The following is a 24613-nucleotide window of genomic DNA, read 5'->3' on the forward strand; positions in this document are numbered from 1 at the left end:
AGGCCATAAAGTGGTAAATATATATATATATATATATATATATATATATATATTTTTTTTTTTTTTTTTTCTTTGCAAACACAGCACTCGCATAATTTAATAAAACTTATGTTGAACCACTGGAGTCACATTGATTACTTTAATGATGTCTTTATACCTTTCTTGGGCTTGAAAGTAGTAGTTGCATGGACTGTCGATGAAGAGACAGGAAGCGCTCAAATTTCATTAAAAATATATTCATTTGTGTTCTGAAGATGAACAAAAGTCTTACCAGTTTGGAACAACATGAGGGCGAGTAATTAATGACAGAATTTTCATTTTTGGGTGTGCTAACCCTTTAAATATAAATTAAGACACACACCTTAAGAAATCTCACTAAATAGCAGCTGCCTGAAGGAGGCTGATCTTTGCTGTGGCTTTGTGATGCTGGAGGAAGAGATGTCCCTGTCCAGTCTAAAATTAAAGGGCAAAAAAACATCTATACATATCACACATCAGTGTGTGGACATTTTGCTTGTTTTGTCAAGAAAACATCTTCCCATCAAATTAGTTTGAAAAAAAAAAAAAAACTATTGGTTTGACAACTGATTTTGAAGTAAAAAACAAAACAAACGAAAACTTTTTTTTAAATAATTTTATAAAAATTTGCTTTTGTAAAGTAATTTGACTGGACAAATTCAAAATGAATGTTATGAAGCACAGATATTATATTAATGCCAAGTAAATGGCAACAAAGCTATGATTATTTTTGGTGTTTGTGCCCAAACCACTGGATGTTTTTTTTTTTTTTTTTGCTTTTGAAGGCCTGACGATGGCGCAGATGTGTGTGGCTTGCCGTTCGCTGTCTGGTGTGTTTTCCCGTTAGTTTGTTTTATTATGTGATTTTACGAAATGCTTCGTCACTTTTAGCGTATGATAGACAAACTCTGCTTGACATTAAAACATACCACCGAAGAGCTACTTAATCATGTCCAAAGTGGTACTCAGTTTCTTCCACCGCCAGCTATACCTGATTATTTGTGCCGCGCACCGTGCCCTTTCCTGGGGAGGAAGCGCTGCAGGAGACGGGGACGACGTGGAGGTATCGCGGTCAAGCTCAAGCTGTTTCTGTTGTCTAAATCTGTTTGGCATGGGCCTACACGTGTATGAGGCACATTTCAACCGCTTCCTTGTGCGACGTTCACTGGAGCCAGCATACGCGTGGATTTTACCCCCCAGAAAGAATACAAGTGTGTGTGTGCGCGTGTGTATGAGTGGATGTGTTGATTTTGCACTCTAGATGTTTTAGAGTTTCACCCCTTCATTGCTGTGCAATGTTTTTCTGCATTGTTGGGGATTTGTAGATTGTACACACAAAAATTTTCTGTATTTTTTTATTTTTTCCCGTTTCCCATTCATTTCCTATGGTCGGTCATTTTTGACCGAAGACCATGAGTGGGACTATTTTTTTTACGACCACTTAACTTTTTCGAATCATGCCCTCAATTTTTTTTGTGTTCACATACCAAGTGCCATAAAAGTCACCGAGTTTCGTACCATTCTGGTGAAGCTACGATTTTTTAAAATTCAAAATGTAAAATTCTCCGGTCAGAAATGACCGAAGGCTGCATATGCAATCAGGGCGCCTGCAGGATTTCTTCAGTGGGTACGCACTTATCAGAATTACCTGAGCCCGTCTTCCCCTTCTCCCAAAACAGACTAGCTACTGTTATTAAAATAGTTCAGTTTTGTATGTAATGGAAAATTGTTTTTTTTTTCTTTCATAAAGTTAATTTAGAAAAACGAATGGAGCATTTTTTGTTTGTTAAATGCATTTTAAGCAAGGACCAAGCAGCCAGTGGCAGCAGTGAGTTAATCATAGCCTGTGTTTGATTAATTTAGCCGTATCAAATCATCACGACTTGCCTAAAATAAAATCTTTAGATATAAAACAGTTCAAGCATATCCCAATGTTAGTTTAAATGTTTAACCTATATAAATGTGCGCTGTTAGACGCATATCCAATAGTTTGTGTGGAGAGTGTAAGCTGATGCGCGCTCTGCAGGACATGTAGGCGCCAGAGCGGTCACTTGCATTTTTTTTCTTACAGTAGAAACAACTTAAAACAGGCCTACACCGTAATTTTTGCTCATTATGGTAAGAGAAATACATAATTCGGAACTTTAAAGGGTCTACTTTTATTTGTGTGCATTCACAATATCAACAAAATAGGAAAACAGGGGATGCGCTTTCTGTCGGTCTTGAACAGGAGCGCTTCACAATGATGAACCGAAACTCAGCGAAACTGACTCACAGATACGATAAATATATCTATAGAAAGCTTTAAATGACCATTTTAAAACGAAATAATAAAGTAAAGTAAAAACCCTTTCATTATCCGTAAAGATGCATTTCTCTATAAAGGCACGTACAATGAGGACATGGCGAGTCATTTTTCTCATCACCGTGACACCATCTAAAATATTTAAAAAAAATGGAAAAGCCTAAAACAGGCCCGATTATAATTTGCGTTTTATTTTATAATTGTATACAATAAAAAATAAAACACAAATTATAATGGCATATGTAAAACTTTGTTCTTTAATTGTATAGCTGCGTATATTTTCTGATATTTATGTTGCTCTGTCCTGAATACCTTAAAATTATAAAGATTAGTTTAACTAGCTACTTATAGCCTACTATTTTTCATTATTTTTCTGAATACCGTTAAATTTAAAGGATTTATCATCAAGTGAGAACAATTAAAAAAGCTTTTAGAAATGTTTATCTGTATTTATAATGTAAGTAAACATTTAGCTTTATTTACCAGCATTTTACATTAGGCTATTCATGAATGTAATAATAAAATGTGACTTGGCCTTAGCCTACCTTTTTTTTTTTTTTCTCAAAAATGCACTTTTATAAAAGTTATTTTTAATTCATGCAGCAAACGTTTAAAACACATCTTTAAAACTTTACTTTAAAAAACTATTAACTTTTTTATGTGCGTGCGCAGGCGCCCGTGTCTGTTTTGTCATTGTGCATATAAGAAGTGGCGCCACCCTGGCGCCGGGCCTGCTCATGACTCTAAATTTTTAATACTCCTCGATCTTTGGGACAAGGGGGAGGACTGGCTTCTATTTTTAAACAGAACTTTTGCTGTCGGACATTAGCGACTTAAGTCTATTCGAGCTTTGAACTTAAGTTGTTCATACTGAACTTGATAACCCAGTGGCGATTTCAGTCATTTATCATCCACCTAAACTACACAAAGATTTTATTAATGAGTTCTCTGATTTTTTAGGGGGAATTATTCCTAATTTTGATAGGCTTTTAATTCTAGGTGATTTTAATGTTCACTTGTGCTGTCCAGTTAATTCTTTAGCCAAGCAATTTTTGAGCCTTACTGACTCTTTTGATCTGGTACAGTTTGTGAATGATCATACTCTTGATCTTGTGTTATTACATGGCCTGACAGTATGTGATTTTGAAATAGAGGACCATGTCATTTCTGATCATAAGCCCATTGTATTTACAGTTCCTACTAGTTTTAATGTTTCTTGGCCTTCTAAGGCTGTTCGCTGGTCTCGGACATTTTCATCAACTACTAGCATTGATTTTTCTGCTGTTTTTAAGGAAGTTTCTCATGCATCCGACCAGTTTTACTATGATGGGAATGGCGCAGAGTATCTCAATCAGTTTAATACTACCTGCACTAATATTTTTAATTCTATAGCTCCTTTGAAAGCCAAAAAATGTAAATCTAAGTCGGAACCCTGGCTCAATGATACTACTCGTGCTTTACGTCAGATTTGTCGAAGGGCAGAAAGAAAGAGGAAAAAAGATAAGCTTCAAATCTCGTACTAGATACTAAGGGATACTTTGTTACAGTATGAGAAAGCAGTGAGATCAGCAAAGTCTAAGTATTTTTCAGATCTTATTGAAAAGAACTGGCATAGTCCTAGAATACTTTTCAATACTATAAATGCTGCTGTTAACCTCTTTGTTGGTTTGTTACCCTACATCATCTTTGTCTATGTGTGATAAATTTTTGACTTTCTTTGTGGACAAGATTAGGGATATTATCTTGAATATTGTGCCTTCTCTTTATGATCCTTTTGTCCCTCCTATTTGCACTAGTATTTTGTATCAGTTTGAAACTGTAACTTTGCCTTTTTTTTTGCAAGATATTGTAGGTCAGCTTAAACCATCTGGATCTGCCCTTGATGTTCTTCCCCCTAAGTTTAAAACATTTTTTTTTGAGGAGATTGGATCTAATGTTCAAATGATTATGAACAATTGCCTTGTGAATGGGTTTGTACCAGAGGATATGAAACATGCCATTATTCATCCACTTTTATTTATTCACAAATTTTTTGTCAAATTTTAGGCCAGTTTCTACCCTTTCTTTCATGTCTAAGATTCTGGAGAAAATAGTATTTCATCAACTGCAGAGCTTTCTGAATGGAAACTTTTTGAAACATTCCAGTCTGGTTTTAGGAAATACCACTCTACAGAAACAGCACTGGTAAAGGTTTTAAATGATATTTTATTAACTGCTGACTCTGGCAAGTCTGCGGTGCTAGGGCTGTTAGATCTGAGTGCAGCATTTGACACAGTTAACCATGCAGTTCTCATTCCATGATTGGAGTATTGTGCAGGCATTCGGGGAAATGCTCTTTAATGGTTTCAGTCTTATCTTTATAAGAGAAGCTTTTCTGTTAATATTGGATAATTTACGACAGGTGCAGCCCCTCTTACCTGTGGCGTTTCGCACGGCTCTATCCTTGCTCCGATTTTATGGTTTTTAAATGTTTGAATGGTCTAGCACCTGAATATTTGTCTGATCTATTCTCCATTCACAATCCAGTAAGGTCTCTGAGGTCATCCAACCAGAGACAACTAAATGTTCCGCAGGCTAGGTTGAAACTGAGAGGTGATTGTGCTTTTTCCATTGCAGCACCGAAACTCTGGAACAGTTGACCTGTTTACATTAGAACTGCTACAACAGTACATGATTTTAAGGAAAAGCTCAAAACATATCCATTTTCCTTAGCATTTAGCTAATTTGTGTATTTAGTGATTTTAAGTGTGTATAATCTGTCATGTTGTAATTGTTTTTATTGAAGGTTTTGATATTTTGTTCAGCATCTTGGTCAGCAGTTGATGTTTTTAATGGTGCTATATAAATAAAGTTGACATTGACATTGACATTGACACGATTCTCTAATATGTTATTAATTAGATCTTACCATCACCAGGTTCTAGTCTGTACTTCTCTGTACAGTCTTTAAACACCAAGCCAAGTACCCTGAGCCACTTGATGCGTCATAGAATTGCCCCTAAAAACACAAATAGCAAAAACACAAAAACAACACATTTAAACATGAAGGCATATCCAAATGTTAACCAAAAGTTTAACCTCCAATGGGTCCTCCAAATAAAGAAATAAATAGTTTGAGGATGAACACACACTGTAAACATAAGTCTTAAAGGTGCAGTAGGAGATCTTGGAAAATGCTAACTTTAGCCTGATAGCATTGAAAGTGAACGTCCCACCCTCCCTGCAATCACAGTCCAAAGCCATGCCCCCTGAACGCATACGCTCATTACTAAATCAGCGGTTCCCAATTCACGTTCATAGAATCGGGTGTGTTAACTAAGCGATACATGCACAATATGCAGAGATGGGGGGTGCACGGACTGGAATTGGGAACTGCTGGGCTACATCATGTGTCATTCACTGGTGAGTAACTGAGAGTGGCTCGATGAAGCAGCGTCAACTCGAGCTCTGATAAAACCCCCAGGGACATGATATGAGGTGATTACAAAGGGCAAGGTACCTAAGAAGAAGGTGGAGATTGGGGAGGTGGAGGGATGCTTGAGCAGCTGAGACCGGAGAGAGGTAAGCAGCTGCTTATATACTCTGGCTGTTGATTGAAAGATTAGATGGGTTCGCTCCTCCCTAACTTACGTTTAGGAACTTCATTTAACGAGTTCGTTTGCCCATATAATCATTAGGAAATAGAGTAAACTTATTTGGCTTGCTGTCCACTGAGAGTGGCTCGATGAAGCAGCTTCAACTCGAGCTCTGATAAACCCCCCCCAAAAGCGCAGAATAAATTTGGGACAGCAAGTTGGACATAGGGTGAATGAGATATTTGAAGATGTAGGTGTTCGGGATACCCAAATATTGAAGACTAATGGTGATACCCCCCAAAAGACGTGAAATTTTAAGATATAAAGGGGGGAGCAGTCCAGACTCAGAAAGATGCTAGTGATTGGTGAGCTTGCCTAATGTGATGAAGATCAGTTCGAACATATGATTCGAAGGTATGAGATGTCCATCGACCCAGCATTTTAATTTGGTGTTCGGAAAGACCTTTCTGGGCTGCTGTGGTGGCTGCCCCTATGCGGAAGGAATGGGAAGAGAAATGTTTGGTTGGGATGCCCAATCTGTTGAGGATGATTTTTTTGGAACCAATGTCTGGAGGCAGGGAGGTTTTTATCATTGATAAACAGAGAGTCGAGATGGGAGGTAATTTGAGACTTCCTCTGGTGAAGGAATAGGGCTATGGACTGATAAGGTTGGATGGGGGTTGGCAAATTAAAAATGAAGATTGAGTGGCCGCGTTTCATTTGATCGGTTTTGCTGGTTTTGATGGTGAAACGAATGATGTCATGGTTTACTACTTGAAGGTCGGAGAATGTAGGATGAATGGCTGGGTTGAAGTTTGAGTTGGTGGTGAATTCTGAGACTCTGAGGAAGCCGAAGAAAGCCAGATTGAACATGGCATCTAGGGTTCTTATTTTGTTAGGGGAAAATGAACCTGAACGTAGAGTAGTTAAGCAGATACTGAGGAGGTCGATGGTTAGGGGTTGTCTGGTGTCTGGACCGGGGGGGTTGGTTTTTTGTAAACCTTTGATGAAGAGAAAGATCTGAGGGTTTGAAATGTTAGGGCATTGTTGGCCGTGGATGAGCTTATAAAAGAAATGGATGACGCTGAGGTACACTTTGATGGATCCTGGTTTAATTGAATTGGTATGATGTAAGTAAGTGATGAAGGAAGATATAGAGAGGAGGGAGAACTCAGGGAAAACCAAGTTGTGGGTTCTGTGGAAGATTTTGAAGGAACTCCAAGCTGTCCAGTAGGTTTGGAGTATTCTGGGAGAAATGGCTTGTAAAATGGTATTGATAGAAAGGGTATGGAGGTGACTGAGGGGGTGGTCTAGAGGAATTGGAGTTCTGAATAAGGAGGAACTGGAGTTGGGTTGGAGTCTGCCTCCGGAGCCAATGTTCTGAATTTCTGATAGAATTAGGGAACGGAGGTGAGATGAGACTGGAGGTGGATCCATGGCGACTGCGTTGGGAGGAGCTTGAAGAAGGACTGCTGTGGCAAGAGAATGGGCTGGCAAGTGGATTAGACCTGAGGAAGAAGATGGATGCTGGGCAGGGAGCCCTAGAAGTGACTGGTGTCCGAGATGGCAAGGAGGAGCTGAAGCGAGAGGAGGGGGAGGGTTAGCAGGGAAGAGGGGGGAAAGAGTCCTTTGCGGAGGCAACCTCACGCTAGGGACTGCGCCAGGGGGAACATTAGGAGGAATTTGAGACCCAGAAGGGAGAATAAGGGGATGAGAAGAATTGACGTTAAAGGATAAAAGAGGGGGTGGGATCGCTAGTGAAGGCAACCTCGCACTAGGATCCGCTCTCTGAGTAGGGTATGAGAAAAATGAAACCGTCTGAGAGGAAGTTGCGCATGGGTTATCAATAGAAGGAAGGACGGGGAAAAAGGTTGAGATAGATGCGTCTTGTCTAGGAAGTGGAGAAGCCTGTATAAGAGAATTCGTGAGCGTTGGAGGGGCTGTGGAACGGTTTCTTGCAGCCGCTGTTGTTGGCCGGGCGGAAAGGCCGGCGGACAAGGAAGTATGTGCAGCTGTAGTTTTTTCCCCCCTTGTCTTTGCCGCGGCCTCTGGATTAGTGCGTTGAACGCGTTCAGAACACCGAACCGGAGGAGAAACAGAAGTGAATGAGGACTGGTTCTTCTTTTTTGAAGTTGAGGAGTTTGTTGGGATGCTGGAGCTGTTATTGTAATTAGAGAGTAAGTCGTAGGGTTGAGCTTTGGATGATCTGCGGGAGAAATGAAGTCCGGAGTTGGAGAGGGCTTGACGTAGGCTGTTGACGGACCATTCTGAAATGGGTAGAATCAGAGAAATGGCGGCAGTAGAATGAAGAGATGGACGAGGCGCAGTTACCACTGGCGATCTTGAAGGTGGAGGAGAGAGGAGTCTTCTGTAGCGTGGTTTGTATGAGCGGTGGATTTTGTGACCGAAGCGCTCAGAGGGAGTCTCCTGACTTGGATCCGTGCGTTCCGATGATATGCGAGTTGCGACTGTTGGTGTCTCGGGACAAGAGAAAAGTTCGTCATCTGAAGGAAAAAGCTGGAGGTCCGGTATGTTTGACATGGTTCTGAACAGCACTACTGGATGATGCTAGAGCAGCTGAGACCGGAGAGAGGTAAGCAGCTGCTTATATACTCTGGCTGTTGATTGAAAGATTATGATTAGATCATACCTGTGCCCTTCAGCAGAAATATACAGAAATTTAAATTGAAGTTATCAAACACTGAATTCTAAATGAATCCTTAAAGCTATAAAGCTATATATATTTTTTTTTTGTCCTTTGATTAATAGACATCACAGCATCTGGTTATTTTGGCTGTTATTTCTTTAAGAGCTGCTACTGCTGAACATGACGCGGATCTGACACGCATCATATTTTCTCTCAACTCTTTTTACCTTTTTCTGACCCACATCAGGTCTTAAAAGTCTCTATTAATGAGCTGACGAGTTGAATCGAGTGTGTTAGATGAGGGAGGACAGTTTTGAAAACCATTTCAGAGACATGTTCTTAAATGTGACTCATATAAAATATATTGCATGCATGCACAGTTTTAAGGCAGCTTTAATCGCCTCTTTGGTAACTTCATGACTTAACTGACCACGACATTGCATGCAGGTAGTTTATTTCGCGCTTTGATATGAAATGATACAGGCTACAGCGTGCGCTGGCGCCTTTGTGCGTGTGATTTAAGATCACGTGCTGCGAGCACAGTACCGTTTCCGCGCTCGTTTGACTCACGCCTGGTGCTGAAGTGAAGTGGAGCACGCATCTGAAACATCTCCGGTTTGATGTGGTCGTAAAGACGTTATGAGACTGAATAAATGCACTTTTTGTCAAGAGAAAACGTGACAGAAGCTGCAGTTGTGAGTGGGGTGGCCAACCCTAAGCCCCGCCCCTAAATATTTTTAACGTGTTAAACTGAAAAAATTAATCGCCTGCTTTAACGCGCTAATTTTGACACCACTAATAAATACAGATAAATACATTTAGACCACTTAACTTAATGATTGCTATCGGGGTGTGAAGAGACTTTCAACCAGCATAACAAAAAATGTTACTGAAGACAATCACTTATTGCACCTTTAAAGTATACATTTTTTCTTAATTTTAAACTCAGACCCTATCCATAATAAATCAATTATATTAAAATTCTTACCCATATACTTCATTTTAACAACAAGTATGTTAAAACATTAGTTAACCCAAAAATGAAAATTCTATCATTTACTTACCCTCAAGTTGTTCTAAACCTATATTAATTTCTTGTGCTGAACACAAAAGATGATATTCTGAAGGATGTGGGTAACCAGTTTCTGGTCCCCATTATTATTTCCCATTCTTTCATTATAAATTTTAACTACCATCAAGTCCCTGGCAATAAAACCTTTCAAAGGTTTGCATACCATATGCATACCTTTTTTGCTGCTTATTTATCAGAACAGTCTTTTGTCAGCCTCGGTTTTCTTCTTGTGGGATGGATGAACATGCTGCTTCTGAAGACATTGATACATCAGATGTATTTTTAGAAAACAAATGGTCAAATTTAAAGGGGACATCAGATGCCCATTTTCCACAAGTTGGTATGATACGTTAGGGTCTTGAAATGTCTGAAACACACTTTGGTTAAAATTCCTCAGTGGTGGCGTAAAACAACACCCTTTATACCTTGTCAAAAACAGCTCGGCACACAGCGACCTGTTTCTGTGCATGTCTCTTTAAATGCTAATGAGCTCTGCTTTGCTTAGGTAGATCGGGGGGCGCATTCCCTTCAAAAACAAAAGTAATCCACTGCGTCTTCAGCGACACAGATGTCGGGAGTAAATGAGGACTGCTATGTTCATTATTATATAGGGTAATATGTAAATAATACAATTTAGCTCAAAGGGAATCATTTATGATTTTATAGGGAATTAGAACAGAATCACTGTTTTGCGGCTGATCACTGAGTCGGCTGGCGATTCATTGAACGAGCCGCATAACATCAACTCTGCGCTCGATATTCAAATCCAAAATATAGTGAAAACACTATTAATAAGCACAGTAACAAGATCAGCAGATTAAGACATTAACTTGTAAGCACAAAACACAAGATACTTCTCTTTTCAATATAAATAAGACTTTATATAAAACTACATAAACTAATCTAACACATGAACACACTCATTCACACATTCACACGTTGCAGAATGAGAGAAAGTAAGGACAGGATGAGTTTAAGAGAATGATTGTTTAAGTTGCAGATTGGCTGGAAGTTCAGTAGTCGTTGAAGTGATGTCTTGGGCGTTGGCTGGAGATGCGGAGTTGGTCTGGTTGAAGTTTTGAGGCGGTCACAGGCTCGCGTGGCGGCAAAACTTAAACTGAGAACACGAAACGCAACGGAAAAGAAACTAAAATAAAAGAAAGAAAGGATGTAACGAGACTAGGTGGTTTTTCTTTTCATTGTGGTGTTAAGTAGCAACTGGCCTGTAGGCCAGAGCATGCTCAAAGAGCACTAAAAGCAGCGTCAAAATGCAGTGGCAAAAAAGAAGAAGAGAGAGCAAAGAGAGAAGAGAGAAGGGAAGATTTGATGGTGTCCTGAGTTTTTAAACTCGGCTTCTGGACACATCCCATCTGGTGTCTTGACCAATTAGATAGGCTATTATCTTAGCTAGGGGTGTTCCTTCCATCATAAATCAGCATGTTATCAGTCACATGGTCTGAATTTTACACACTCTTGCAAAGTATACTTTTGGATGTGATTTCTATAACCAGAATATGATAAATTTGACAAAGAATCAATTGGAAGAAACGTTTCAAGCTAGAATTGTCGAATTCATACATACCAAACACGAATAAACCTTAAAGTCATTCAATAGTTATTAAAAAGACATACATAATATGTGTTTAAAACATGATAGTCTAATGTGTGGGTTACATATAGGCCTGTACGATATATCGCATGCAATATTTAATGCGCGTCTCGTCAGTAAAGCTGGTTCTGTAATCAGCGGTAATTTCCATCATGTGCGTGATTTCACATGGAGCAGCATTTACTACACAGAGCCGTTGTTCACTGACAAGCTGCGCAAATCCACGTTCATTATCACATATAAATTGTATAGGCTAATTGGTTAACAAACAAGTCCAAGTGTGCATATAGCCTACTGCATGCATCCAATCAGTCATCACAACTTTACTAAACACACAAGCACAATATCTGGTGCTGATGTTGACGTTGCGGCCACACTTTTAGCCAATCATTAGGGATGAGCAGACAGACTTTTTTTTTATAGCACAGACAGGGTTTTTAGCGCGATAATGGATCTGATTTTGAATGTATAACTGTAAGTGACCATAATGCCTATATAAGTTCGATGGTAAAGAGTGGAGAGTGTTTTAACTCTCAAAACGTGAATTACACCTGTTGAGGGAGATGACATGAAGGCTGTATCACTGCAACTCCGAAATCAGAGCACAGTTAAATTATTTAATCAAAATCTATTTTATACGACCTTGTCTTTAATTTCCAGATTGGTATATCCTTTAAAGATGCTGGACTTGTTAGTTTTGACTGTGCAAAGTTCTATATCAATATGAACTTCACGAAAGATTAGTTCTGTGTGACATTATAGAGCGACACAAAGGCATTATTGTTGTTTTTTTTTTTAATTGTTGGATTATCAAACAGAACGACACAGTTTTGACTGTCATGGTGTGTGCATGAACGAGTGTGAAATACCTATAATTACATTGCTTATTCTGATCACTATTGGGCACTTTTTTTGCATTTAAATTCTGACTGTTGACATTGAAAATGATGCCTGTGTTTTTCGAGGGTATCGGTTAATTTCTTGATTGCCGTTTTGTCATTGTCTGCTTGCATATTTGAATCATATTTGTTAGTTCTCTTTAATGTATTTGTCCCGATTTGATCCATGGGACATTTATCATATTTATATTATTTTGTCATCATTATTTCGTTATAAGGAGCTAAAAATGATTCTTATCAACCTTGATTATTTTGACAGTTAAAGTTTTGGGCGGGTTTTTGTGAGCTTTTGGGCAGGAAATCGTCCATACAATCTGGCAACATTGTGCACAGAACAGACGCAGAGACACTGCGCCGGGAGAGTCAGACATCTTCCAACTGAACCATAGCTAAGGTTTATCCAAAAAAGTCGCTAGGTTTGTCAGTTTGTATATTCAATGGAAAAAAGCCGCTAAAAGGGTCTGAAAGTTGCTAAATATAGTGCTAAAGTCGCGCTCGTGTGTGAGACGCAGGAGCTGATGGCAGCAGGCAGTGGATATTGTGGATGAGTTCTTCTGTGTCATCCATAGACTGTAAAGGTGTCATCACGTTCTACTAGTTCTACAGCTTAAGAACTTTCACGCTTAGTAACAGTGGCGTGCACAGACCTCCGGAGGGCAGGGGCAAAACCTAGGGGGTGGGGGTGGGGGACAATATGGCAAGAATATCACGTTTTTTTTTTTTTTTTAAATATCACGATTCACAATATTATCACAATTCTTTGTCGATGTTGGATTTTCTATTTTGCAAGCTGTTTGAGCAGTACAGCCAGACTAATTTCCCTATTATAAAGACAAAGCCTTTCAAGGTAACAAAATATAAAAAAGTATGGCAGATATTTAGGCCAAAGTGGGTGAAGATAAGAATCGTTGTCATTATTATATCTTTGTTATTAAAAAATGAGAGCAAAGATGCACATTACAAATACACATAATATACAAATAAAACAGTGTTTTATTTTCAGGTAGTCTACAATAGGTACATTTAGCAGGAGCATTCAAGAAATTGAATGAACAAATATAAAAATAAAACACTATATAGATTGAGTCCTATTAAAGCAACTGTATTAAAGTTTTACAGTCAAGAGTAATGAGTGATTTTTCACTTTGTGTTTGGTGTTTCATTAACATTACAGGAATAATTCACCCCAAAATTAAAATAGGCTAGTGTTTGATTTTTATACCTTCATTTACTCACTCAAAAGTTGTTTTAAACCTGAACGAGTTTCTTCTGCTGAAAATAAATGCTATTTTGAAGAATGTGGAAAACCAAACAGTTGCTGGTCTACAGTGACTTCCATAGTATTTATTTTCTCCTACTGTTAAAGCCAATGTGAACCAGCAACTGTTTGGTTAGCCACATTCTTCAAAATATCTTCTTTTGTGTTCAGCACAAGAAAGAAATTAATACAGGTTTGGGACAACATGTGAGTGAGTAAATAATGACAGAATTACAATTTTAGGGTGAACTATCACTTTAATGACAGTCGGCAGCATGTTTAGTACTGTCCCTTTAAGACCTGCACGCATCTAATATACAGGCACGCATCCTTTTCTCTCAGCTGTTTACCTTCATTTTAGACATAACCAACTGAGTCTATACATAAACCTGGTGTGTTTTGACAGTATTAGCACAAAACATAACTTAGTTCAGTAATCAGGCGCTGTTTGACGGGCTTTTTAGAGCACGCGCTTTGGGTGTATGTGCTCAGAAAAGGCGCTGTCAGAACAGAACACTGAGTGAAACATTTAACCAGTAAGTCTTTGAAGCAGATGAAGATAATGTACTTCTGTGACTGCGAATAAGTGCAGTGTCCCGTGAGAGTAACTCTACCGCTGAGTTAACACTGATGTGAATGTATGTGGCGTTGTACAGTATATAGAGACGGAGGCGCCAGAACTGGAGCTGATAGAATGTGTGCTGTAGCACGATACTACGATATTTCTTCAAAAAAGCAAATCGTGGAGACATTTTTATAGTCCACGATCAAAAATCGTCATATCGAACACCCCTACCCTCGGCAGAAATCGCAGACCGGGAGCACCGGACCGCAAGGGCAATTTACTGTTTGTACGGTTGGACAGGGGAACTTTGTGGGATGCCGTCGAGCGGATGCCGTCAATTTGATGCGTGTTTAATACATTACAGCTCTGGTGCCGTGTGAATCGCACTACAGGTGCGGGCCAACGTGCAGGGGACGTTACAGTGGGCTCTGGGTTCATCTAAAGCGGATGTTCCTTTTGCTGTCTGCATTGTTTTGCTTCCGGTTTCGCCATCATTGGACTTGTCCCAGTGACTATTCTGCTTTCAGTGTTTAGGGACGGGACTACGAGTTTGTCTGTTCCATTGAACCGCCAGACGAGCATTATTAACTCATTAACTCAGTTTCAGATCGAGTGTTGACACGCTGCGTCTGATTTCCTCGTCCATCGTTCATGGTGTTGAACGCGCTACATCAGCTGGACCGATGATGGTGGGCTGTTGGTGTGGTATTTTTATCATGGATTGTGTATTGTGAGTAACCAATCCAAATTAAAAGCCTCCAGTGGTATTTAAACATGAGATAAAGCCACCTAACTGTCCCCATTATTTTCTGCAGTTTGTTTCCTGTAAACATATGATTTTTCTGTGAATTGATTGTTGTTGTGTGTTTATATTTTTTTTCTTATTCGATTGGATTGTTGTTGTGTGTTTGTTTTTCTTATTTGATTTAAGTCGGGTATATTACCCATATATATTTTTGTGAGTGACTTTTTTCAAGTTTATTTTTGTTTGTTTATCTCTTATGTGTTGGTGGCCTAAAGGCAGCCTATAGAATGTGTTTCTTTTTGTGATTTATTGATGGTTGTTTTTGCCCATTCCTGTCCACTCCAGCATTGTCGGGTGACCGCCTCGATTCGATGAACCAAATTTCTGTGGCGAACTTTTAAAATTGTTTTAGATTGCCTGTTGCTCCGTTTATGTGTTTGATATACTTGGCTTACTGTGTGTGTTTTGTTATTATTTTTATTATTTTTTTCTCTCTTCAGAATTGGGGCAGCCAGTTACAGAGGATTAGCGTCTCTTTCCGGTTGTGGTGGTGGGTTCTTTTGCCTGAGTGCTGTGCTCACAGTGAGGTGTGGCGTGAGTGTGCAGTGAGGGTGCACGCATGATTGCTGTATCAATTCTGTCAAGGATAGCCAGCGCCCCATTCTGAAGTGAGCGTATGTGTGTCATTTTGTGCGTAGATTCGTTTTGATTTATTGGTGTTGTCGTGTTAAATAAAATGATATTTTTCTATTACTGAGAACAATAAAGTTTTCTATTGTTTTATACTCAACCCATGTCTGATACCTGACTCTGATATAACGAACCTCTGAGCTTTGCTCTTGGTTAAAGGGCATTTCCCCGGAGATAGGCCCCGGGGTGGCGTAGTCGGTAACTTTTCTTTAATCTTTAGTGTACCTCTAGACCAAGCTGCCACATTTGGCGTAGTCGGCAGGGTATATGCAGTTGTTCAGATTCAGACTTGGGGAGTGTTTTTTTGTTTTTGTTTTGTATGGTTGCAGAACGTTGGTGACTGTGCAGTGGGGTTTTTGACTGGGTGAGTACCCTTTTCAGCACACTTATGGAGAACGAACTACAAGAAATGAGGGATTTAGTAGCCCAGTTAAGGGCAGATAATGAGAGACTGCGTCAGGAGAGGGCGACTGTTGAGCAGCCCGATCCTGGTGCAGCCTCTGCTAGCACGGCGCGCCCTTCTACGCCTCGGTCAGCTGATGTGGGTGCTGGCATGGTGGAACGATTCGTGTTCATTCCGAGAGACAGACGCTGTCCAAATTTTAATGGCAGGTCTGGTATCTCTATTGACGAGTGGGTTGAAGAAGCCAGAGCGTGCATGCGCATTCGTAATATGACACCCGCCGAGCAGGCCTTTTTCCTCTATGATCATCTTGAAGGAGAAGCCCGAGACGAGATTAAATATCGGTCAAGTACTGACAGGGGTGACTCAGACAAAATCATTTCTGCGTTGCGTGAAGTATATGGTTGTGCAGAGTCATATATCACACTACAGGAAACATTTTTTTCACGGCGGCAACATGAGGGAGAAACGTTGTTAGAGTTCTCCCTGGCTTTGTTGAGTCTTTTTGAGAGGGTGAAAAGCCAGTCGCCGCACGTTATTTCTAATGGCGATATCGTTGTGAGAGATCAATTTGTTGAGTGTGTGTCTGATAATGCACTTCGTCGAGAGTTGAAACAATTGATAAGACGGGAGCCCACTGTAACGTTGTTAGAGGTCCGGGGGGAAGCAATCCGTTGGGAAAGGGAGGGAATGCCAGGGGGGGCCAGGGGTCGAACTCAGTCGGTCCCTTTAATAGGTGGGTTCCAGTTCGAGGTTCGGGGAGGTCCAGGTCCAGTTCGGGGAGGTCCGGGCCTGGCTCGGGGAGGTCAATCGTCCGAACTTGGTGAGCTGCGAGAGATGCTGCGTCAGCAGCAACAGCAGATCAATCTGCTCACCCAAACTATGACCCGTAACCAAAATACCTTTTCACGTGGTCGTGCGTCTCATTCAACCCAATTGATCTGTAGAAGGTGTCAACAACCAGGCCATTTTGCACGAGAGTGCTACGGGGAACGTTGTCCCCCTCGTCCCCCGTCGCGCCCTCTTGTTGCCCCCTTGTCCAGTCAACCAAGGTCATTGTCCGGCCCTAATCCTTCGGAAAACTAGTTCCTTCCGGGCTTAGGAGCCATAGTTCGGTAGGGAGCGCACGTGGCTCTAATGTTTTTAATGGTAACGAATCGGCATCCCACTTGGTTTCCTCATGTCCACACCTTATTGTTAATATTGGGGGTGTCCAGGTACCCTGTTTAATAGATACTGGTTCCATGGTGTCAACCATTACAGAAACTTGTTTTCGGTTGAGGTTTGAGCCATGGGGCCAGGATCGCCTGCGGTCATGCCACTGGTTGCAGCTCCGTGCAGCTAATGGACTTGAAATTCCATATATCGGCTACCTCGAATTAGACATTGAATTGTGCGGTAGTACAGTCCCTGATTGTGGTGTGCTGGTGGTCCGTGATCCCCCTGGTGGTGGTACTGACACTCCAGGCATTCTGGGAATGAATGTGCTCGGTCGCTGCTACCGGGAGCTTTTTGGCCGTCATGGAGCCACTTTATTTGAGCTACCGTTTGTGGCTCAGGATTCTATAATTACCCGGGCATTTCAAGATTGCCAACAGGTCACTCATGCTTCAGATCGCAGCAGTAATGCTAAGGTAAGAGGGCGTAGCGTGTGTCGCATTCCAGGCGGCACTTTGAAGTTTGTGACTGCAACGTGCTCATCCTCCCTTGCAGGCAAAACTGTGCTATTTGAGCCCTTTGAGACTGGTTTGCCTGCGGGATTATTGGCCTCACCCTCTTTAGTGCAGGTAAATGCTGGTACTGTTTCGGTCCCCGTCGTTAATGTCGGCACCATTGATGTAGTGCTTTATCCTACTACAGTTATAGGAAAGTTGGGAGAAGTACATTTGGTGGGTCTACCCTGTGGTCTGACTGAAGTCTCATCGGTGACTGCTCAGGTGGCTTCCTGCGAAGCCTCTGTTATGTTAGAACCTATAGATTTGGTCGATTTAGGAGGGTTATCGGTTGAGGAACAGGAGCAGGTTAGGGTTCTCCTTCATGAGTACCGACATGTGTTCTCAATGCACGAAGGGGACTTGGGTTGTACTAACCTTCTCTCCCATGAAATCCCCTTGATAGATGATACTCCGGTCCGACAGCGTTACAGACGCATCCCGCCATCAGAGTACGAGTTGGTAAAGACCCACATTAGTCAGTTGCTTAACTCACAGGTAATTCGGGAGAGTTGCAGCCCATATGCCTCTCCAGTCGTCTTGGTGAGGAAGAAGGACGGTAGCCTGCGCATGTGCGTAGACTACCGTCAGCTCAACTCCAAGACGCGTAAGGATGCGTTTCCATTGCCTCGTATTGAGGAAACATTGGATTCATTGGCAGGGGCCCACTGGTTTTCTACTTTAGATCTGGCCAGTGGGTACAACCAGGTCCCTGTCTCCGAATCCGATCGTCCTAAGACTGCCTTCTGCACGCCCTTTGGGCTATTCGAATGGAATTGGATGCCCTTTGGTTTGTGCAACGCCCCAAGCACGTTCCAACGCTTGATGGAGCGGCTCTTTGGCGACCAGCGGCACCAATCCGTCCTGTTATATCTTGATGATATTATAGTGTTTTCTTCCTCGGTGCAACAACATCTGCAGAGACTAAGGATGGTGCTGGATCGCTTGGGAGCCGAAGGCCTCAAAGTAAAGCTTGAGAAATGCACATTTTTTCGTGAGAAGGTAAGGTATTTGGGGCATGTTATTTCGGCCCAGGGAGTAGCGACGGACCCAAGTAAGGTTGAGGCCGTAGCTCAGTGGCCTTGTCCTAGGACTGTGGCAGAGTTGCGAACCTTCTTGGGTTTTGTCAGCTACTATAGGCGTTTTGTAGAGGGGTTCGCTAAATTAGCGGCCCCATTACACAAAATAGTGGCCGAACTAACTCGAGGTAAGTCAGGTAAGCGTAGTCAGGAATTGACCGCTGTGTGGTCCTCAGAGTGCGAGGAGGCATTTCAGACTTTGAAACTTAAACTTACGACTGCACCAGTCTTGGCGTATGCAGATTTCACGCAACCTTTCATATTGGAAGTCGATGCCAGCTATGCCGGGCTGGGAGCGGTGTTGTCGCAGGAGGTTAATGGGAAGGTTAGACCAGTTGCCTATGCTAGCCGTGGCCTTCGTCCGGCTGAGCGAAACACTGCCACATATAGCTCTATGAGGCTTGAGTTTTTGGCCCTTAAGTGGGCCATGGCCGAAAAATACAGAGAATATCTGTTAGGGCATAAGTGCGTTGTACGTACTGATAACAACCCGTTGAGTCATCTGGCTACGGCCAAGCTGGGTGCTACAGAGCAGAGGTGGGCAGCTGAATTGGCCGCATTTGACTTTGAAATTCAGTACCGGGCAGGTAGAACTAACCAGAATGCTGATGCACTGTCGCGGCTGCCTCCAGCAGTGCAGACAATTGACAGTAGTGATTCCTTGGGGTTGGTTGTGCCAGAGCTATTGAGGCGAGCTGTGAGTATAGAACCAGTGCAGGCTACCACCTTGAGTGCCATTCAGGTCTTGCCGAGTTGTTCAGCACTTGACCTGCTGGCCTTACAGGAGGCAGACCCTGTTATAGGGGAAGTCTTAAGGTTTTGGAGGAAAGGGCAATGCCCAGGGTCGCAAGAGCGGAGACTTTTTCCTAAACTGGTGACTATGCTCCTTCGCCAATGGGATCGGTTTGTGCAGCAGGAGGGCCTATTGTATCGCAAGACTTTCCGTCCTGACGGAGGGGAAGTGGTGCTTCAGGTGGTAGTTCCAGAGATTTTGCAGTCAGAGGTTTTAACATCATTACACCAGCATCATGGACATCAGGGCGTTGAACGCACCCTTGAGCTGGCACGGCAGCGGTGCTACTGGCCGGGTATGTCCGCTGATGTGGCCCGCTGGATTCAGCGGTGCGAACGCTGTCAGCAAGCCAAAGATGTGGCACCAGTTGCCCAAAGCTACATGGGGCATTTATTGGCCTCTCGCCCGAATGAAATAGTGGCTATTGATTTTACAGTGTTGGAGCCATCGCAGGCCGGCCAGGAGAACGTGTTGATAATGACTGACGTTTTTAGCAAATTTACGGTGGCAATTCCCACTTGGGATCAGCAGGCCACAACTGTGGCCGGGTCCTGGTGGAGGAGTGTTTTTTTAAGTTTGGGGTTCCTGGTCGGAATCGACCAGGGCCGCAATTTTGAGTCCCACTTGATCCAGCAGTTGTGCAGTCTCTACAAGGTGGGTCGGTCTCGCACCAGTCCGTACCATCCAGCCGATAACGGCCAGTGTGAGAGGTTTAATCGGACCCTACACAATTTGCTGCGAACCTTGCCCACCGCGAGGAAAAGGGACTGGGCATCATGCCTGGCGCAGGTGTTGTTTTGTTATAATACCACCCCCCACCAGGCCACTGGTGAATCTCCTCATTTTTTAATGTTTGGGCAAGAACCGAGGTTGCCTATAGATTTCTTGCTTGGCCAGATACGAGAACCTGTGGCAGGCCGAGTACACAAGTGGATAGAGGAGCACCAGGCACGGCTACATGTTGCCATGGAGGGTGCTCGAGAACGGCTGCAAGTTGTGGCAGGCCGTCGTAAGGCAGGACATGATCAACGGGTAAAGGAACTGCCATTGAGTGAGGGCCAGTTGGTCTACCTGCGAGACTATGGGGTCAGGGGTCGCCACAAGATCCATGATCTGTGGAGTTCCACTGTGTATCGGGTAGTCAGAGCCCCTCTGGCTGGCGGTTCAGTGTATACAGTGGCCCCGGTAAGAGACCTGAGTCTGGTTCGGAATGTCCATCGTTCCGCATTGAAGCCTCGAGTCCAGGGGGAGGCACCATTGGTTGGTCTCCCCGAGAGTCTGGCTGAGTCATCGGTGCCCTTGGAGGCCGAGGTAGAACTAGAAGATGGGGATATGGCCTATGTTGCATCTAGGGCCCCTTCGTTGGCTCGTGAAAGGACCACCGTAGGTATGCTTCCATTGGAAGAACATGCCACTGCTTCCAATGTGATTGATCTGGAGGTAGTGCCTATAGCGGAGGCCAGCATAGATCCAGTGCCTGTACTAAGGCCCTCTTCCCCAGGACCGTCTGATCGTTCTGTGATGGCCCCACGCCGCACAGGGCGAGCAGGGGCGGGGCAACATTCCAATGTGCATCACCTACCGCGGACTATAGGGTCCGGAGTGGTGGGTACTCCGAACCCTCCGGTATGTGGTGTTAATACCGTCACTGTTTTGTTTAGGCCCTGGAGTTAGGGTCTTGTGGGGTAATACCCGTTAGATGTTTCACCGTCGGGACGACGATGACAAAGGGGGGGGTAGACTGTAGCAGTACGGTTTATTTCTGCCGGGTTATGTAATATGCAGGGGGAGTGCCCCTTTAATTGCGTTCCTTCTGTATATAAGGGTGTCGCTATGGGTGTGCGTTCTCTCTGCGTCATTTGAGCGAGACACCGTGCTTTCCAGCGGGACGCATGACTGTTTGTACGGTTGGACAGGGGAACTTTGTGGGATGCCGTCGAGCGGATGCCGTCAATTTGATGCGTGTTTAATACATTACAGCTCTGGTGCCGTGTGAATCGCACTACAGGTGCGGGCCAACGTGCAGGGGATGTTACAGTGGGCTCTGGGTTCATCTAAAGCGGATGTTCCTTTTGCTGTCTGCATTGTTTTGCTTCCGGTTTCGCCATCATTGGACTTGTCCCAGTGACTATTCTGCTTTCAATGTTTAGGGACGGGACTACGAGTTTGTCTGTTCCATTGAACCGCCAGACGAGCATTATTAACTCATTAACTCAGTTTCAGATCGAGTGTTGACACGCTGCGTCTGATTTCCTCGTCCATCGTTCATGGTGTTGAACGCGCTACATCAGCTGGACCGATGATGGTGGGCTGTTGGTGTGGTATTTTTATCATGGATTGTGTATTGTGAGTAACCAATCCAAATTAAAAGCCTCCAGTGGTATTTAAACATGAGATAAAGCCACCTAACTGTCCCCATTATTTTCTGCAGTTTGTTTCCTGTAAACATATGATTTTTCTGTGAATTGATTGTTGTTGTGTGTTTATATTTTTTTTCTTATTCGATTGGATTGTTGTTGTGTGTTTGTTTTTCTTATTTGATTTAAGTCGGGTATATTACCCATATATATTTTTGTGAGTGACTTTTTTCAAGTTTATTTTTGTTTGTTTATCTCTTATGTGTTGGTGGCCTAAAGGCAGCCTATAGAATGTGTTTCTTTTTGTGATTTATTGATGGTTGTTTTTGCCCATTCCTGTCCACTCCAGCATTGTCGGTTGACCGGACGCGGCGCCTCGATTCGATGAACCAAATTGCTGTGGCGAACTTTTAAAATTATTTTAGATTGCCTGTTGCTCCGTTTATGTGTTTGATATACTTGGCTTACTGTGTGTGTTTTGTTATTATTTTTATTATTTTTTTCTCTCTTCAGAATTGGGGCAGCCAGTTACAGAGGATTAGTGTCTCTTTCCGGTTGTGGTGGTGGGTTCTTTTGCCTGAGTGCTGTGCTCACAGTGAGGTGTGGCGTGAGTGTGCAGTGAGGGTGCACGCATGATTGCTGTATCAATTCTGTCAAGGATAGCCAGCGCCCCATTCTGAAGTGAGCGTATGTGTGTCATTTTGTGCGTAGATTCGTTTTGATTTATTGGTGTTGTCGTGTTAAATAAAATGATATTTTTCTATTACTGAGAACAATAAAGTTTTATACTCAACCCATGTCTGATACCTGACTCTGATATAACGAACCTCTGAGCTTTGCTCTTGGTTAAAGGGCATTTCCCCGGAGATAGGCCCCGGGGTGGCGTAGTCGGTAACTTTTCTTTAATCTTTAGTGTACCTCTAGACCAAGCTGCCACATCTTTATAGTGAAAACGACGTCTCCCATCATTCCACCAGTCTTCACAGCATTATCAAGATTTGCCTTTGTTATTGCTTTAAACATGCAACTTCTAGCGGCTGAAACTTACATATTGTGCCTTTAACTAGGGTTCCCCTTCAGGAACTTGAGTTGCGTTGAATGCTTTAGGAATGCCTTTAGCGAGACCATGCTCTGAAATGTGTGTAATCAGTCCAATGAATGGGCACGACGTCACGGACGGGGTGACGTAGTGACCAGGAAGCTATAAAAGCAAGTGCGGTGGAAACAGCGGCAGCTTCTGTCATTCAGCGAAGCGCTCTGTGTGTGTATGTCTTATTTACCATTGTCTGTCCCCATCTCAAATAAAGCAGCAATGCCAAAAGCTAAAGACAAGTAAGTAAATAAAAGCAAACATCAGTTTAGGTCAGTTACATCACGGGTGGGGATACACACAGCCTTTGTGTTGTTTGCTTGGGAGCGAAGCACGCTCAGTCAGCTCTCGAGTGCTTGCCTTCATGCACATCTATTCTGACATATCATATTTTGTCCAGTCCAGTCCATAGAATTTTGATTTCGAGAGAATATGTGGATTTCACTTCCGAAGGTTTGTTGCAAGTATGCCACATTGGTCCTCTTAGCAGCATGAAAAATGAAACTTTTATTCAAATTCCGAATGGAGAATAGGCTATAATGTAATGTGATGTGGTCGTTACCAAAGCATTACTGTCTCTACGGAAAATGTGTCACTACCGAAACATGGGATGTTTTGTCAAAAATAACGAATACTGAATTATCAACTAATATGTTTCATGATGTTTAATGATAGTTTCTGGTTCAATGTATATTCAAACTAATGAATCCTTAACTTTAAAATAAGTATGATCAACTTTTTGCCTTTTACAAAGAAAAATTGGATTCAAAATACAACAAATATCATAAATTACACTTGGAATATTGTTAAAAATGTAATTTTTATTGATCTACCTCTGAAAAATGTTTTTATAAAATAGGAAAAGTATATATGTACAATGTAGATTTAAGCAAAATCTTAATAGGTTAATATAAGTCTTCTAATTATATTATTATTATTACTGGATTTTTGAAGTGACAAATTTGAGGAGAGGACAAATATTCCAAAACATTCTGAAAATACATTATGAGAATTAACTGCACAGTTAGCTACTAGAAATGTGTACCTTGAATATTCAACACGGTTTCACTCCCAACTCGTCACATATTGACGCTTCTACCCTTAACAGATGAAAGGATATTGACAATACGACAAACATAACGCTTTCCTCAGTGGACATCCAAACTCATGTTTTATTGTTTGTAGGAGACTGAGATGCTGTATCAGATGCAGGTAATCACAGACGCTCAGTCCATCTAATACTTTACTCTACATAATAAAGCAAGCTTTTACTACAGTAATGGACTAAGCTTTCAATGAAGCAACTCAACGTTCCTTCGTTACTAGTTCTAAAGTGACTCTGTTAAAGGGGACAACACACTCAGTTTCACCCAATCTCATGTTAATCTTGAGTACCTATAGAGTAGTACTGCATCCTTCATATCTCCAAAAAGTCCTTAGTTTTACGAGTTTTACAGCTTTACGATTCTGTCCGAAAACAGCCGAGCTGCTGAAGGTGCGCCATTGGCGGAGCTAAAGATTGACGAGCACTTGCGTCGATTGCCAACAAAATACAGACATTTGATGCTGTTTCACTTACCCTCTGCAATTCTGAATCATGAGCGGGATCTTTATTAACTGGGATCGGTCCATCTTTCGGTATCAAATGATGTGCAAATCCAGTGTCGAACTGGGCCTTAAACCCGGAAGTAAGATTTTTGGCACAAAAATACTCCGTCATTTGTCCATGCTTAGCATGCGAATCCAACTCTTTGAAAGTGTAAACAACTCTGAATGCATGAAACAGCATTGAACGT

The 24613-nt window shown here is 42.2% G+C and overlaps 1 protein-coding gene across 1 annotated transcript; it reads left to right on the forward strand.

Moving 5' to 3' along the window:
• The first annotated feature begins 15771 nt into the window (after positions 1–15771).
• On the forward strand, positions 15772–24056 carry LOC131524080 (uncharacterized). The gene is given in 5 exon segments (XM_058750822.1): positions 15772–16675; positions 17050–19911; positions 19914–19962; positions 19964–20996; positions 24003–24056. Coding segments are annotated over 5 exon segments (4902 nt in total).
• The last annotated feature ends 557 nt before the right edge of the window (positions 24057–24613 follow it).

The sequence above is a fragment of the Onychostoma macrolepis genome, chromosome 18, assembly GCF_012432095.1.
Source record: "Onychostoma macrolepis isolate SWU-2019 chromosome 18, ASM1243209v1, whole genome shotgun sequence".
In the NCBI taxonomy this organism is placed as follows: Eukaryota; Metazoa; Chordata; class Actinopteri; order Cypriniformes; family Cyprinidae; genus Onychostoma; species Onychostoma macrolepis.